Source organism: Eubalaena glacialis, chromosome 18, assembly GCF_028564815.1.
Source record: "Eubalaena glacialis isolate mEubGla1 chromosome 18, mEubGla1.1.hap2.+ XY, whole genome shotgun sequence".
NCBI classification, from domain to species: domain Eukaryota; kingdom Metazoa; phylum Chordata; class Mammalia; order Artiodactyla; family Balaenidae; genus Eubalaena; species Eubalaena glacialis.
Genome location: NC_083733.1, coordinates 62,590,920 through 62,607,997, shown reverse-complemented (window position 1 = coordinate 62,607,997; position 17,078 = coordinate 62,590,920). Strand labels below are relative to the sequence as shown.

Below are 17,078 nucleotides of genomic sequence, written 5' to 3'. Positions count from 1 at the left end.
TGGGCCCCGCGACTGGGAAGAAAGGGGAGGGGGCAGCCTCTCCCCGCATGCGGCCCGGGAGGGAAGCCCCGCCCCGCCCCGCCCCGCCCCGCCCCGCCCCGCCCCCTTCCCGCGGGGAAAGGGCACCCATCTCCCACCGGAAACTGATCAATAAATTACAAAGTAGAGGAAAGGGAGGCGGAAGTTTGGGGCGGGATTTCTTCCTGCCTTTTTCTTCCCCCCTCTCAGTCCAGTGCATGTGGTTTGGTCCAGGCCAAGTCCATTTGTGAGGCAGGGACCAGCATTCCCCGCTTGTCTGTACAGATGGTCCAATCCGCGGCGTGAGCTCCCCAGCAAGCTCTCCCCGGCGAGACCATACTCTGGGCAGGAGGGGAAACAGCCCAGCCTCTGAAAGGTTCTTCCGTCCGAGTGAGGTCACCTGCATTGACGCCAGGCAGTGCGTGCAGCTGTGAAGATCCATTGTGCCGCCCAGAACCCCAAGAGCGCCCAGTACAGTCCTCACCTGGAGGCGTACACTAGCAGGAATAGGTCCGGACAGAAACGCCGTCTGCCCGGGAACTCCCAGAAGTCTGGCCTGGAGGGAGAGTGAGCAGCGATTCAGCCTGGAAAGCGCGCACGCACACACACATACACACACACACACACGCCCACTTCCTCCCCCAGTATTTCTCCGATCCTCAACCCCAAGCGTCCTCCCTTGGATTTCCCCTCCCGAGATGACAGCGACCGCCTAGCTCCAAGCCGGTTTCCCACCCTTTCCCATAGCCTTGGATTCCTTCAAAGTATCCCAGGTGACACTGGAAGAGCTCATTTCCCACCCTGGAAAGGGGGTGTGGTGGGGTTGAGGAGGTTGGCTTATAGGAGCGGTCCATTTGTCATGGTTGGGGGAGAAAGGACTAGGCCATTTCAGAACCTGAAGAGGGAGGTTCCTACCCCCGAGGAAAGGGAGGGGATGAGAGGCTGTCGCGTTTGGGATCCGCCCACCTTCCGACTGCAGCTTGCGGAGAGGAAGCCCCGGCGAGCCCAGGGCCCCTGCTGCGGCCGAACGAAAGTTGGGGGGCAACATCTCAGCTGAGTCAGGGGTTACGCCTCGGAGGTCCTTCTCTCGGAACATCTTCCGCCAGGATGGGGAGCGGCTGAAGGACTTGGCACTGTCCTAGGTATAGGGGCCCGGCAGCCGGTGAGGGACTAGGGCCGCGTTCCGACTCCGCCCCTTCATTTGACTCCACCCCTCTCCGGGTCCGTCCCTCCTTTAACCCCGCCCCTTTTCTGGCACCTCCTCCAACCAGGACTCGCTGGCAAAGTCAAGCCCCACCCCTTCAGCTCCCAGCCTAGAGGTGCCGCTGGGAGTGGAGTCTCCTCCTATGCTGCTGCTGCGCCCACCTCATCCAGCCGCCTGTCTGTGCCCAAGGAGATGAGGTTGCTGAATTCCTTCTCCAAGAGCTGCCGGGCCTGGGGAGGAGAGGTGGGAGAGGGGTTGCAGCGTGCAGTCTGTGAGGTGGGGATGCCCAGTGTGCCCAGGGCCTAGCGGCAGCTCACCTGTGCATTCTGTGTGGGGATCTGCAGGAGCAAGGCCAGGTCAGAGTAGTCGAAGGTCTCGTCCAGGGCGAGCAGCGCCCCGTGCACCCCGCTCTCCGTGAGGTTCGTGGCGAATTCCTTCAGGCCCAGCCCGGACACCCAACCCATGACCCGCTCATTGGACCACACCATCACGTCTGGGGACAGAAGGGACCCTCAGCTGCTCCCCTCCTGGGGCCAGGCCCTTCCAATTTATCCCATATCTCCATCCCCACTTCCTCTTCCTGGCCACGCCCCTATGCTGGCTCCACCCCCTCTTCCCTGGCCTCCCTCCCCTCCCCTATTTATGCCTCCTCCAGCACTGCTCCAAACCCCTCCAACTTGGCTCCCAGCTGGACGTTTACACTTTTCTACTCACCTCGGATCTGGGTCTGACTCTCTTCCCGCCTCCGCTCCAAGTCCTTCCGGTCATAGTTGAGCCGTTTCAGGCACATGATCCCGTAATGCAGACTCACCCTGAGTAGCAGAGACAGTGGAGTTACAGATGAGCCCTCGTACCCCAATGACTGCTACTCCTATCGGGCTCTCCCCGTTGTCCGTGGTCTTCTGGCAGAGGTTGGGGAATTGCTCCATTGGATCTGTTCTACTGATTGCTGACCTTCCCAGGAATTGCAATATTTTCAAAAAGCAGTTCCTATTAGCCAACCTGTAAGGGGTATGGGGTCAACTAGCTAAGCTGTCTCAGGACTTGGGCTGTTCCTAGTGGGCCTTCTTATGGGTGGAAGGGGCACAGGAGTCTGGACTGCCTGACAATCAGGGCTAGAGGACCAAAGATAGTCCAAGGAATTCCCCATCACTGGTCCTATTTGCCAAAGACTCTCTAGAAGTGGGGCTTCCCCCCTTGGACTGTCACCACGGGCCAGGCAACCCCCACCTGTGGAAGCTGTCCACCATCTTGAGTTGGCCCCGGAGCTCCTTCTTGTTAAGATGATCTAACATTCGGGCATCCACCAGCGACTCCATGAAGTAGCTGCGGTACTGGGGCAGCCCCAGGCTGGGCAGCCAGTCGTTCCCCACCCATTCATGGTTCATGTCGCCATATGCCAGGATCTGGGGCCATGGGCAGGTGGGGGAGAAGTCAGGCCCTCTGACCCCTTCCCATGTATGTATGAAAGGGTATAGTCCAACCCCCCTCCCCCAGATCCGAGGTTGTTCTTTCTCCATCCCATAGCAGGACAATGGCCAATCTCTGCTCAGGACAATGGACAATCCAAAATTATCTCCCTTTCCTTCATTATGACAGCATAGACCCTTGTCTACTCAAAGTGTGGTCCTTGGACCCACAGCATTATCATCACTTGTGAACTTGCTGGAGTTGCAGAATCTCAGACCCTAGGCTACTGAATCAAAATTTTATTCTCACAAGATTCTCAGGTTATCTGAACTGTACATTAAAGTTTAGGAAGCTCTAGTCTAAAGTTGTCCCAACTCAGAACAATGGATCAGTCCAACATCACTACTCCCCCAAGTCAGCACAACGGATTCTTCCAATGTAGCTCTCTCCCCAACAAAGGATAATGGATCTATCCACCACTCTTGCACTGTCCCCAAAATACTAGTCTAGCTATATCTGGCCCAGGACAATATTCTGGATCAACCCCAAATCCTTCACTCCTCTTAGCATAAGGAAATAATCCATACCTTCCCCCTTGCTGGGAAACAAAGACCCAACATAGCTCCTCTGTCTCAGGTGAGGTCATCCCTCTCCCCTCTTGAGAACAAAATGTAGCTCCTTCTCCCCAACTTCTCACCCTGACCTGCCGCCCCCCCCCCCCGCCCCAAATGCTTTCCCTTTTCACCCCAGTACAGTGGAACAATCCCACTTCCCTCTTTTCTAGGGAAAAAAGCTGCTCAGCACCTCCCTCTAGTTAGAGCAATGAAAGAGCCCGTGGAGCCCCCGCAACCCAGCATAATGGAATGACCCGTGCACCACTAACAGTGGAATAGCCGGGCTTTTACGCCGACCCCCACCAAGCCACAGACAGGAGCAGAGCTCCGCGCAGCGCCCCCCTCCCGCGGTGAGGATGGAATGCTCCGGCGAGGGGCGGGGCGGGGCTCGGAGAAGGAGGGGCGTCCATGCAGCGTGCACAGCCTGTTCATGCGCCCACGGCCCGCCCCGCGCCCCCTACCTGCTCCCAGCTGATCTCCTTGGTCTCCTGACCAGTTAGTGGGAAGAGGGGAGAGAAGGGGTGGGTTAAGGGGCAGGTGGAGGAGGGCGGGAGGGACGAAGAGACGGACAGACAGCCACAGATTCATCCGCCCTCCCTGCTCCTCCCGAGGGAAAGTTAGTGCCACCCCCAAGGCCACCGGCAGGGGGCACTCACAGGCTTGGTCGTCGCGGTAAGGGACTCCATCTCTTCATGTGTCATCCACACGTTTCCTGTGGACTGAGGGGCGAGGGGTGTTACAGAGGTTGAGAGAGGGCTTCTGAACAGGGGAGGGGAAGGAGGTCGTGCTCCTGGAGGAACCGAATTAGGCATGGGAACACATAATTTTCTGTATGGAACAAAATGATAAAATTTTAGAAGTCAGTATGTGCTATGGGAAAAAAAATAGGTGTTCATGTGTTGGGGTGATGGGGCCGGTACTAGTTTAGCCGTTGAGTTGGGAGGCCTCTTGGAGGTGGTGACATTTAAGCTGAGACTTCAAGGATGAGCAGGAGCCAGCCTTGGGGGAAAAAGAGGGAGGGGTGCTCCTAGGAAAGGGAGCAGCAAGGGCCAAGAAGCAGAGTAGAAAAGGGGGGGGATAGGGGCCCCTCATCAAGGGCCCTGTAGAGAACCATATGAATTTGGCTTTTTCTCCGGGATGGGATCCCTCTGGCTTCAGTGTGTAAAACAGCCTGAGGGGAGGCAGAGGGACCTGAAGGGAGACCCCACTCTCAAGAGATAATCCAGGTGAGAAACTGTGGGGAGCAGGGTGTATCAGACAGAGCTGGAGTGAGCGGGCCCACGATTGGCTACTCTGAGGACAGTAGGCGGGGCCTTGAGACAGCAAGACAGCAGGGGCTGGGATTGGCCCCTGGACACTCACAGTGCGGGAGGAGGCAGGAGCAGAGGGTGAGGTGAGTGAGACCATCTCCTGGATAGCGAGGCGCAGCTTGAGCCGGTGCAGTGGGTTGCTGATGCCGATCTCGCGCTGGATCTCCGTGTCTGACAAGTTGGCCATGATGGCACCACTCTTGACATTGGCCCGGCAGGCGGCCACATACCACGCAGGCATGCCTACCCACAGCTGGACCAGAGGGAGGAAGGGAGAAACGGGGAAAAAATGAGACAGAGAGACAGAGACATACAGGAGGAGAAGTGGGAGAGGAACAGAAAGAAAGGGAGAGAGGGAGACAGAGAGATGGGGAAAGGCAAATGGGAGAGAAACAGAAAGACATGAGAAAGCAGTGAGAGGAGGGCAAGGCAAAGAGATGCGAGAGTCAGAGGGAGACACAGGAAAACAAAGGAGGAGAGTCAGAGAAGGGTAATACCAGAGTCAGAGGGGAAAGAGAGAGTTGGGGAGAGACAGAGACGAGGAGAAACACACAGAGATGAGAGGCAGAGATGGGGAGAGAAAGGAGCAAAAGACATAGAGAGACATGGGAAGAAATACGGGGAATGACAAAAACACAGAGATGGGGAGAGAGGCAGGAAAATAGAGACACACAGAGAGAGAGAGACATGGGAAGACACAAAGAGATAGAGAGAGACAACAGGACCAAGGTGGGCATGGCCAGAAGGACAGGGGTGAGGGGAGAAGGAAAAAGAGCAACAGGAAGATCTACAAGAAGCCTGACCCCTCCCAGGGCCTCCCCCCCCACCAACTCCTCTCCACCGCCACCTCTGAGTTAGGAGGATGGTACTAGGTGGACCCGGCCAGCCCTAAGGGTGGGGTTCTCAGACCAATTGGGGATAAAGAGTCAGGACGTTTCGGGGCCCCAGTACCTCTAGCCAGGAGACCACAGTGGGCCCATCCCAGGCAGCAAAAGGCAGGCCCTGACGGCAGGCCTCTTCCAGAAGTTCATGCCTGGGGAGAAGGGGCCAGGGCAGGAGATCTCAGGGGCAGAGACACCTAGCCCTCTTGGATGGCCCCCTTCACCAACTGCATCCCCCCACCAAAGCAATTTTTATGAATGTAAAAAACATGGCAGGAGGCTAAAAAAAATACATGTGAATCTTTGTAATCCACCTTCCCTCCCCCCAACACACCCACACTAATCAAGAGGAAAGGGGGAATAAAAGAAAAGAAAAACTCTAAGGGTTCCCAAGTTCCCAGGCAAGCAAGTTCAGGATCTTGGACACCCCCTCCCAGAATTTTCTTCTCACTTATGACCAACCCTCCCCACCTCCACACCACACACCCACACTCACTTCCTCTTGTTCCTTCGGTCCTTGTCTCCTGGGCCTGTCAGCTTGGCTAGCCCCAGAGGGTCAGTGGCCAATGTCTCGTCTGAGGGTGTTCCAGCTGGAGGCAGGGAGGGGCCAAAATTTGGAGAGTCTCAAAGGGGAGGCAGAATCTTTGATGCTGGGGGGTTGAGAAGGATGCCAGGAAAGCAGAGGCCCAGAGGGATTAGTAAATGCGGCCACACAGAGGGAGTGATAAAACCAGACAGGGACCAATGTCACCTCCTAGGCAAGGAATTGGAGAAATCCCCAAAATAGGGCTGGATTCACTGGGCTGGCCTTGGTAAGCTGGCAGTGGTGTGCTGGTAAATATTTAACAACTGGCTCCCTGGGGAAGGAGAAGGTATTTCCTGATTTGTAGCATATGCCAATTTCCATGGTGTAAATAATCCCACCAATTTCAAGCTACCAATGTGATGTCAAAGCAGCTCATAAAATTCCTGAAAATTTAACTAACTTGGATTTCACAAACCAGACAAGCAGGCTCCAGCCCATCAGATGCCCTGCCTTTAGGATGCTCCTCCCTCTTTCTCTATTTAAAAAATAGGTAAATAACATAACAAATTCATTTGCCCACCAGTCACTCAGGCAGGCCTCAGAGTGCCCTTTCCTTGTCCCTTCTCCTCCCCTCTACCTCTGCCAAGGTTCCAGTGTTCTAAATGAATTACCAAATGAATGAAGACAGGATTGTACGTCAAATGAATATGTAAAGAAGAAGAAGGAAGGAAGAAAGGAAGGGAGAGAGGGAATCAGGGGACTCACCCAGAGAAGAGCTGTCCCGACCTGGTGGTCCCATTCGCCCCTTCTCCTTCTTGCCAAAGAGACGGCCTATGGATGACTTGATGCTCTTCTTCTTGGGAGCTTTGTGCAGGGAATCTGGGGTGCCCTCACTGGGGGAGCAGGACAGATAGATGCCATCTGGGATGCCGCCTCTCATCCCAAGTCTTTGTCCACTCCCACCACCTCCTCCCAAGCAAGTCCCTCCCTGTCCCATCCCTTATTCTTACTGACCTTCCCCGTGAGGGCCCTCCATCTTCCAGGGATCCCGCCTGCAGTGCCAAGGCCTGGGTCATTCTCTCAAGGCGGGCAGAACGAGGAGTGGGAGGTGGGGTGTCTCCTGGGATTGCTGGTCCCTCCATTCGTGGAGCCCCAGCTTCCTCCTTGGGGGCATGATTCTGGAGACAGAGAGGCAGAGATGCTATATTGAATCGGAGGGATCATGTTGGGGGCTCATTAGTTGGGATGTCTACGAGGTGTCTGGGATACCCCTGATTTGGGGAACCACTTCTAAAGATAGCCTAGATTAAGTGCGGGTGAGTTGCACAAATATAAAGGCAATAACTGCAGTCCCTCTGGAGCTTGATAAGCCCATATTTATACTGTCTTAGCTTCTGGTGTCAGGAGTGGGATCTGCTCAGCCTCAAGGAAAGCTAATGAGTTACAGGTTCTGAAAGTAGGAAATCTGAGTTTAAGGCAATAAAATAGGGCATATAGATATTGCGCCTCCCTCAAAGGTCAATTCTGAGGATCTAATGGTAGTTCTCAAATGTATATTTGGTCACAGAGACATTTTTCTAAAAATCCTATGCAGTGGGAATTCCCTGGCCATCCAGTAGTTAGGACTTGGTGCTCTCACTGACAGGGCCCAGGGTTCGATCCCTGGTGGGGGAACTAAAATCCCTCAAGCCGCATGGCATGGCCAAAAAAATAAAAAATAAAAGTAAAAAAATAAAAATAAAAATCCTATGCAGAAACTTAATGCATAAAACAGGTAAAAGTAGATCAGATCTGACTAAAGTACAAGTTAGGGTTCAGGAACCCAGTGGCTCAGCCTCCCATTTGCCCTTTGAGTTGGAGCTTTTAGGGAAAGCTAAGGTTGCTTTTGAAAATCACTGGTGTGTTGGTCATTGTTGCTTTTTGTTAGGGAGCCCTGTTTATGACCTCCCACCACCACCACCAAGCTAAGGAGACTTAAGAATACTCACAGCTTTGTCGGTGCCCTCACGGGCAGGGCTAGGGGGTGCCAGACGGGGTGTTGAGTGGCCAGAGCTGGGAGGGGAGGGGCTGGCAAGGGTAGAGGTGGTGAGGGAGGGGGGCAGTGAGCAGCTACTGCGGTAGCGGCCCAGTGAGTCCAGGCCCGAGCCAGACACCCGGCTCTCCAGCTCTTCTGCCCTCTGTTCTGTTGTCTCCTTCTCCTCTTGGATTAACCTGAGGAGGAAAAGGGGGAGATGGGGTGAGAGGACTCAGGCAGACAATAGGAGAGGGAGTTGGGGGATCCCAATGTGCCAGGAAGGCTTGGCGGAGCAAAAATAATTCTGAGGAAGGGACAATGAGGTTAGAGGGTCTTGGTGGATCCCTGATGGCCTCACAGGTTCAAGGAGAGTCAAGGGATCATGATAGGCTCAGGAGGTCGTGGAGAGATTAGGGATGACAGGATGATCAGGATCTGCATCAGGATGACGCTGATAGTAAACAAGTGGTTATGGAAAAGCACAAATGGATTACTATGGGCAAGAGGTCAAGTTCCAAGGAGGACAGCAAGAGCAAGCTCATAAGAGCAGAGTGAGATCAGGGACTCTGAGGTCAACCTAGGATCTGGGAAGGTCATAGAGACATTTGGTGAGAGTCACTGTCTCAAGTCACAACAAGTTTGAATGGAAGATGATGGTCATGTTGATACGTTTGCTGGGGCCCATGGAAAGTGTTTTATTAGAGAATTGTTAAATAGGGCAATTTCTGGGGAATCAGGGTAGACTTTATGTGATGGGGGATTCTTAATAAATTGAGGATTGTTGTTATATTAGGTAGAAATTCTTGTTATCTAGAGTTGAGGTTCTCAAGGTGTTTCGGACTGGGGGACCTTGTGTTGTGTTGAGATTCGTAGGGTACTGGGAGTCTCTGGGTAATTGTTGTGTGAAGCCATGAAAGCCATGATGTAATGGAGGATTCTTGATGGACTGGATTGTGAATTTTGGCATTTGGGGATGCAGTCTTGGGTATATTGGGAAATTGTGAGTACCGGCCGGGGGGTGTGTAATGTATATATAGCACATAGGAGACTTCTTGGTATTTCCTCAGGGATTCCTGGATAGTGTTGGGCTGGGAGAATTCCTTGAGGATGTTGAGGAAAGGAGTTGGGCTTAGGTGTGCAGATTAGTCTCCAGAGCCAGAGGGGCCTTGGGCTAAGCTCAGGCAGGGTGGGGAAGAACTGGGCCAGTGCTCACTTGATCTCTTTGTTGATGGCCTCCAGCTGCTCCTGAAGCATGATGGCCAGTGTCTGCACATCAGCCTGCCCACTGGGAGATAGCAACTCAGCTCCAAACATCCCCTCCGCCTCCTCCTCATCTGAGCCATCCAGCTCCCCAGGGAATGGAGGGGGCATGGACCCCGCAGGGGCAGACCGCTCCCACTCCTATCTCTGTGTGGAGACAGACAGATGCCAGGTGGACAAGGGCCGAGGTAGGTGCTGGGTCTTCCCTCACCTATCCTGACCTTGCCCACCCTCTATAACCCTGCCCATGTCCCCTGACACTGACTGCCCTCACCATGTGACCCAGCCCCCCAGCCCAGCTTTCTCTCTTGGTGGGTCCTTCTTCTTGACCACCCATGACTCTGCCCTCTCCCCTGATTCCACTGTTTCCTTTGACCCAGCCCACTTCCTTTCTTCACTTGGCCCCATCCATTCTAGGATTCTACACCCTGCATACCATCCCCCCAAACCCACCCCTCTTCCCACCCCATCATTCCTCTAAAGTTCTCACCAGGCAGCAGGACATCCACGTGAAGAGCCATCGAGGCAAGTGGGGATGACGGAAGAAGAAGAGAAGACAGTGTGGGTTCAGGAGACCTTGCTTCTCAACTCAGTCCCCTCCCAGAGTCCTGCATGTTGGGCTTCACCTCCTACTGCTGCCCTCCCAAGCCCTGCTCAGTCCAGGCCCCAGAAGTGGCTGCTGACCTTAGACGGCTCATCTTTGACCCCTGACCAGCGACCCCTCTTGCTTGCCCGGCCACTGCCGGCCCCATAGGGGTCCAGGTGGGCGCCAGAAGGTAATGTGGGTGCCTGGGAGTAACGGAGCTCCAGGGCACTGCCAGGGAGAGATCTGTGGGCATAGAGAGGGCAGTCAGAGACCAAGGGTCAGGAAAAGGAAACAGAGGTGAGTGGTCATGGGGAAGGGCTTGGGGTCAGAGGATTGGGAGAGGGATCTGAAGCCAAAGGTTAGGAAAAAGGGTCTGGGGTCAGAGGTCATGAAGTCAGGGGTCAAAAATAACAGGGACCAGTGGAAGTCTCAGGAGGACAGGGAGTGGGGTGGGGGAGACTTCGTATCAGAAGGGATGTGCTTGGCCAAGGGGGCTCCATGGGCAGAGGTGGGACAGGAAGATTACTGTCACCTGGAGTAGGAGGACGGCGGCCTCCCCCGCAGCTGGTCAATCTCCATCTGCATGCGCTCCATCTCCGCCAAGAGCTGCTCCTGGGGGGAGGAGGTTGGAGATGTCAGGTCAGAATCTGCCCCCTCCCCCCCACTGAGTGTCAGCCCCTCCCAGCCAGGCTGATTCCAACCCCAGCAATGCCTGCTCCATTTCCCTGGCCCTCACCCCCAAGCCCCCCCCCCAGCCCCCTCCCTACCTTGTTGAGCAGCAGCTCATCCTGAAGCTTCTTCATGCTGGCGATCTCCTCGCTTAGTGAGTTCTGTGGGGGGCAGGGGGGCAGTGAGGGGGCGGAATCTGGAAGCAGCCTCCAGTGCGCAGAGACAGGCCTGAGGGGACCCCAGGGGGAATGAGGTGGGCTTGAATGGTGAGCTGGATGGGGAGAGGGTTGTGGAGCCGAAGATGCTGCTAAGGCAGGGAGTCCCTGGGAGCCCAAGATTCAGCGTCCTGTGAAATTTCCACGGATTCAGAGTTTGAGGGTCCACAGGGTGAGAGGCTTGGGCAAAAGCCAAGAATTCAGGCTGTAGGTGCCCCAGAATTCAGCTCTAGGGTGTTTAAACTAGGTGAAAGTGTGGTGGTCCGAGCAATAGAGTAGTCTATCAATTTCAAATTCAGGATGCCCAGATTTGGGGAGATCTCAGATAACTGTTTGGGGAAAGGTCTGGGGCCCCAAGATTCCAGCTTATTGGAGTCCTAGGCTGGGGCACACCTTCTCCTCCAGTGCCCCCATGCGCTCCTTGAGGTGAAGCTGCAACCGTTCGTTGGACTCACTCAGCAGCTTGTCCACTGTCTCGGACAGCCGCTTATTGTGGTCATCGTTCATCTTCTCCCGCTGTCGGGCCTGCCCAGAGGAGAACAGAGCAGAGGTGCTCAAGCCCCGAGCGCTGTCCCTGCTCCGAGCTCCCGCCCCCCGGCACAGCCCCCTCATCTAGGCGCATCCCCCAAGCCTCAAAGCCTCCTCACCCGCTGCAGCTCCTGGTTCTTCTCCTCCAACTGGGCCTCCAGCTGCCGAAGCCTCTCCTCAAAATTCCCATGACGTTCCTCAGCCTAGAGGATGGAACCCATGGCATCTGACTTTGTCCCACTAGGACGCAGTCAGCCTCCAGGCCCCACCTCCTCCAAGGCTGGCTTCCAGGCCCCAGGCTCCTCCCCCACAGGACTCCAGACCCTGCACTTGTGATTCAAGCCCTGCCCTCTCCTCTAGTCTACAGGCCCTGTCCCCTTCTCAGTTTATGTTCTCCCCATCTGTTCAGTCCAAACTAGAGAGCACCACCCCCCACCAAACCTCCAGGCGCTGCAACCATCCCAAGTCACGTCCCTTCCCTAGACCCCAGGCCCTGCCCTTTTCAGCAGAATTAGGGCTGTGGGTCTCCTACCCCTCCAGACTCAGGCCCTGCCTCCTCCAAGCCCCGCCCCTTTGCCCCAGAGTCTCAAGGCGCCGCCCCAGGCGTCCCTTCACCTTGTTGAGCGCCGCCACCCGCTGGGCCAGCTGGGCCTCTATCTCCGGCAAGGTCTCCGCCTTCTGCAGCGTCTGCTGCAGCTTCTGCTTGGCGTCGTCCAGCCACTCGGCCAGCTGACGGCTCTTCTCTTCACTCTGGGGGACACAGACAGGGGGAAGGGAGGAGCTAGGTCAAACTAGCCACGGCCTCGCCCCCACCGCCCCTCCTCGGCCGTCCTCCCACCTGCCGGTACAGCGACTCCTTGCTGGCCAGCTCGTTTTCCAGCTTGTCGTTGGCGTCGTGCAGAGACGTGGCCTCTCGCTGGGCACTCAGGTAGCGCTTCTCTAGCGTCGTGATCCGCTCCTCCATATCCTCCCGCTGCGCCAGCGCCTGCGGAGGTGACAGAGGGCCGCGGGGGTAGCCTAGGCTTAGAACCCCAGTTCAGGCACCCCGGGGTATCCTGGGAAATGAAGTCCCCTGCCCTCAGGGTGTCGGAATGATGGAACCACACCTGCCCAGGCATAGCCAACATTAGATCCCCTGCCACCTGATAGTTAAAGTGGTGGTACAGCACCTCCCATAAACTTCTGGGGCAGTACTGGCTTAGACCCTCCTCATATGGATGACCAAAGACCCATGAGATGGAATGTCTCCACTCTTCTTAGCCCACTTGCCTCAAAAATCCAGGCCTTAGATTTTTCAGCAACTTCTGGCACAGCTCAGGTTTAGAATCACAGAGCAAGTGCCCTAGGGTCTCAGAGGAAACAAAGGTCCCTTCCACCTGGGAGGCAACATCTCCCAAGAGCCCCCAGGGTAGCGCACGCTTAGAAAACCAGAGAAGGTGCTCCAGGGTCTCATGGGGGAAGGACTCCTGCCTGGGAGCCGGTGTGGTGGGACCACACTTCCCAATAAGCTCTGGGGCCATCCACACTTGAAACCCGAGGTAAAAGCCCCAGTGGATGATGAAAACTAAAGTGCTCTCTCTTCTTTCTCATTCAATGCTTTCAAGAATCCATGCCCCACATTTCACAGCAGTCCCCGCAGCGTGGGAGTTAAGGTCAAGGAACCTCAGCCAGGATGGGGTGAAATGCAGACAAAGGAGTTCAGTTAAGAGGTGCAAGAGAATTTCCCAATGATAACATAATAACTACAACAAGATACTGGGTGGCTACCAAGTATGTGCCATGTGCCAACTCTCTGACAAGGGTCATAAATCCCATTAGGTGAGGAAACTGAGACTCAGAGAGGAGAAGAGTCCACGCAGCTTGTGGACTGAATCCAGATTTGTGAATTCTGTGACTGTGGGCAAAGGGGGATAAGAAGAGTTGAGGGGAGGGAAGGGACAGAGGGCAGCCCACCAGGGGCTCCGGCCTCACCTCCTTGAGGTCGCGCTGGAGCTTGGCGTTAGCTTCCTCGGCCTTACCCAGCTCGCGGTGGGCTGTGCCCAGCTCCTCCTCCAGCTGGCTCATCTGGCGGCACAACACCGCCAGGCGCTCCCGCAGCTGGCACACCTCCGCCCGCTGCCGCTCCAGGGCCTCCTCCAGCTCTGCCGTGCGCCGGTTCGAATCCCCGCCAGGACCCAGGCCATTGGCAAGAGTCTGGAATGGGGACAGTGAGGGAGGAAGGGACAGAACTCAGAGTGGGGAACACAGAGATAGAGAACGCAAGGAGAAAACTGATGGGGGTGAGGGGGGATCAAAGATCAGTAAGAGCCATGGAGGTCACAAAAGTTAGCTAGCTGACTTGAATCAGAGGTCAAAGGCCAGTAAGGGTCTGAGGCGTTCAGATGTCCTAGGGTCAGTGAGAATCGTACCAAACATTAAAAGGACCATCACAAAGTCAGGGGGCTGAGTGGGATCACAGTGAGGAGGACCAATGAAGAGCAAGGGGAAGGAAAGACTTCCACCTCTTACCTGCCCATCCCCATCCTTGCCGGGCTCCTCTAGCCCCGACCGGCGCCTGGACAGCTGCTCTCGAAGGCTCAGAGTCTGGCAATGGGAAAGGGAGATCAGGGCAAAAGAGGCCCTAGAAACCCCGTTTGTACTTCCCACTGGCACTGGTCCTGCTGGGGCCACCCTTATCCCACAGTCTACCCTTAGACCCTGTGCCGTCATTATATGTCTCCTTAGCCCCCCACCAGAGAGGAAGTCCACCTTTATTCTTAACCTTAGCCTACTTGTGGAGGTGTCCTGACTTTCCCCACCCAACCATTTCTTCCATAGTCAGTTCTTTCCCTTAGCCCAAGCCCTGGTTCTCACCTTAGTCTCACTGTACTCCCCTTAGTCCTGCCCAATGAGTTCCTCCTTAGGAACCTCACTGGTTTTCTCCATAGTCCTACCCCACTGGTCTTCTGCCCTAGTCCTGCTCCCAACAGATTCTAGGGCCCACCCAATCAGTTCCACCCCATTGGTAGTTCATTAGTCCCTCCTCCTTCTTGGTCACGCCCCCACCTCCTGATTGCTCAGCTCCAACTCTTCCTCTAGCACTGCCACCCGCTCCAGTGCCATTCGCAGCCGCTCCCGGACCTGGGGGTGGGGGCAAGACAGTGTGAGATGGAGATCAGACCCGATCGAGGACAGTTGATGCAGAACACCTTTGGGATGGACCTGATGGGGCGACATTAGCATTCCTCTATTTATAGTATGTGTGCATCCCCAACTAGCTACCAAGGCAGCCTCACCCGCTGGTATCCCCCATCCTATTATATTTTTCTATTATCAGCCACTCAGGTCCCAGTCTGCATAACTTGTCTCAGTCAATTACAGTCAACATTCTTCCCACTTGGGCCATCCCCAACCAATCACGGCCAGAATTTCTGCCATTCAACATAGCCCCAGCCAACCACGAGTTTCTGTTCTGTAACCAGGCTCTTTCAATTCTCATACCTTCTCATCCAGGGCCTTGTGGTGCTCGAAGAGGGATTTTAGAGCCTTGAGTACCTCCACCTCGGAAGAGACCCCTCCCGGGGACTGGGCCTGGCGCTTTACCACAGTCATACGCAGTGACCTCTCGTGCCTGGACACCAGGCACTCCAGGTGCTCTAGGAGAAGCTACAGAGATAGGGCACCGGGCCAAGGAAAAGTGTCAAGGGAAGAGAGGCAGAGTGAAGGAAGAGGATTCAGACAGGTGGGGCGGACACATGGTAGAGGTGGAGCCAAGCAAAGTGGTATGGAGAGAGACAGGTCAGGAAAAGAGAGGGATAACAGAGGTGGGGGGCAGGTCAAGGAAGGAGTGGTACAGGAAATGAGAACAGTTATGGAGATAGGGGAGGGGACATGAAGGAAGGAGGGGACCAGAGGAGACCCGCCAAGTTGTAGGAGCAGGGAGAAGAAAGGAAGGCGAGATAGAGGAAAAACAATGGGTCAGGCTGCAACACCCAAGGCCCCGCCCACCGCACTTAGGTCCCGCCCCAAGACCTCTCACCCGAGTATTGTTCCGCTCTGCCTTCAGCTCCGCAATTTCTTCCTCCCGTTCCAGTAGCTGCTCCCGACACAAGTTCAGCTCCTTCGTCAGAGCCGCAAACTCCTGTCCAGATGTGGTCAGGATCGGACAATCAGATCAATCCTTTTCCCCATCTCCCTCATTCCATAGGACTGGGAGGTTTGGAGACCCCTCCCCTCTCTGCCAAGTCCCGCCCCTTCAAGCGGCTCAGGCCCCGCCCACCACCGGCAAGCCACTCCCCCTTCCAAGTGCCAAGTTCCGCCCCTTCCGGACCGCCCTCCCTGTGCCTTCGTGAGTCCAGGCCCCGCCTCCCTCAGGCCCCGCCCAGGCCCCGCCCAGACCTGGGGCAGCGCGATGCTGAGCTGGCGCTGCAGCGAGTCCTTTTCGTGGCCCAGCTCGCGCAGCCGCAACTGCGCCGTAGCCAGTCCGTCCTGCGCCTCGCGTAGCGTCTCGAGCAGGCGCTCGCGCTCCGTGAGCATCGTGACCATGAGGCGCTCCAGTTCGCCGCCCGCCTCGTCCGGGCCCAGCGCCGAACCCCGCCGGCCATCCTCGCTGATGGTGGGCATCACCTCGCACATCATGGCGGCGGTGCTGGCCTGCGGGTACGGGGAGGGGGCAGGGAACCGAGAGGGGCTTCGTCAAAGCACACCAGCGAAACTGAGGCACGGTCACTGGGATACTACATAGTGAAAACTGAGGCAGGACAACCCAAGCGCTGCACAGAAGAAACTGAGGCCCATCCATTCCGATCATCGCACAAGATAAACGGAAACCCATTGCTCCCAGGAAACCAGGCCTGGCTACCTGGGTGAGAGCATTTGGAGAAACAGGTCAGACTCCATCAGACACTGGCAGCAAATCTAGGCCCAGCCTAGTCAGAGAAACCGAAGCCGGGTGCCCCATTGCCTGCGTGAATGTGGAAAGTTTGCAGGCCCCTCCCCTCTGGTCCAAGTCCCGCCCCTTCAAGCAACTCAGGCCCCGCACATCACTATCTATTCTGGCCCTGCTGAGAATCCCCTTCAACCTACTGCATGAGCTAGAAAACTCAGGCCCAGGCGAGGGAGACCATGTCTTCAGGAGGCCACAAAACTGGGGTCACAGAATTAGGTCACTGGTACGTAGTCACCTGTATAATGTCACAGGGATGGTCCTCACCTGCTATTCAGCCCAATTCCTGCCTCCTTCAACTTCCCAGATATCTAGATATCTAGCTCCAGGAGAATCTAAAGACCCACTCCAGTCGGGAAAAACAAAAATGGTGGGGACAATGCTAGCCATCTTCCACTACGCAGGAGTCCAAGATCCAGCTACCTCTTCTCTCAGGTCACAGGAATCTAGGTCCCCTATCCCTCCTTCCCCCAGACTGAGGAGTCTGAGCCTCCAGCCTTCTCCTCCCCAGTCCCAGGAGTCAGAGACCACATCCCCTTCCTCCCAGGACACAAGAGTCTGGGCTTTCAACCTCCAACTGTAGACCCAGAAATCTCAGCCTTCAGACTTCTCCCCCCTCAGAACTCAGAAGTCAAGACCCCCAGGACCCAGGAGTCCAGGTGCATGAGCCGCGGGTGGAGATGAAGGGAGGTCTCCTGAGTCACTCCCTCCACACACATCAGGTCAGACGGGTCCATCTAGCTGAGCCGAAAGCAGGAGGGACTTTCACTCTTTCCCTCCTTTCTTTCTCTCCCTTCAGGCAGACGCATAACTGGTTCTCAGAGTAGATAATTTCCAGCTCCACCCAATATTCGGACTGTGTCTGAAGCCTGGGACTGGGGCCTTGGACTACTGGGAGGACAGGAGGGGACTGAGGGCC

The 17,078-nt window shown here is 55.8% G+C and overlaps 1 protein-coding gene across 1 annotated transcript; it reads right to left on the bottom strand.

The window, feature by feature from the left end:
- Positions 1-119: 119 nt before the first annotated feature.
- On the bottom strand, positions 120-15,867 carry PPFIA3 (PTPRF interacting protein alpha 3). Its single transcript, XM_061173403.1, has 28 exons — positions 15,613-15,867; positions 15,254-15,355; positions 14,716-14,880; positions 14,281-14,355; positions 13,744-13,818; positions 13,207-13,428; positions 12,074-12,220; positions 11,851-11,985; positions 11,355-11,438; positions 11,101-11,232; positions 10,591-10,653; positions 10,356-10,435; positions 9,922-10,066; positions 9,191-9,378; positions 7,952-8,174; positions 6,978-7,141; positions 6,729-6,856; positions 5,934-6,027; positions 5,508-5,589; positions 4,609-4,809; positions 3,903-3,965; positions 3,708-3,734; positions 2,453-2,628; positions 1,937-2,034; positions 1,540-1,715; positions 1,384-1,452; positions 985-1,156; positions 120-574 (listed from the first exon to the last, which is right to left on the bottom strand). The coding sequence occupies exons 1-28, from the start codon at positions 15,850-15,852 to the stop codon at positions 516-518; spliced, it is 3,585 nt and encodes a 1,194-aa protein (XP_061029386.1). The 5' UTR covers positions 15,853-15,867; the 3' UTR covers positions 120-515.
- Between the last annotated feature and the right edge of the window lie 1,211 nt (positions 15,868-17,078).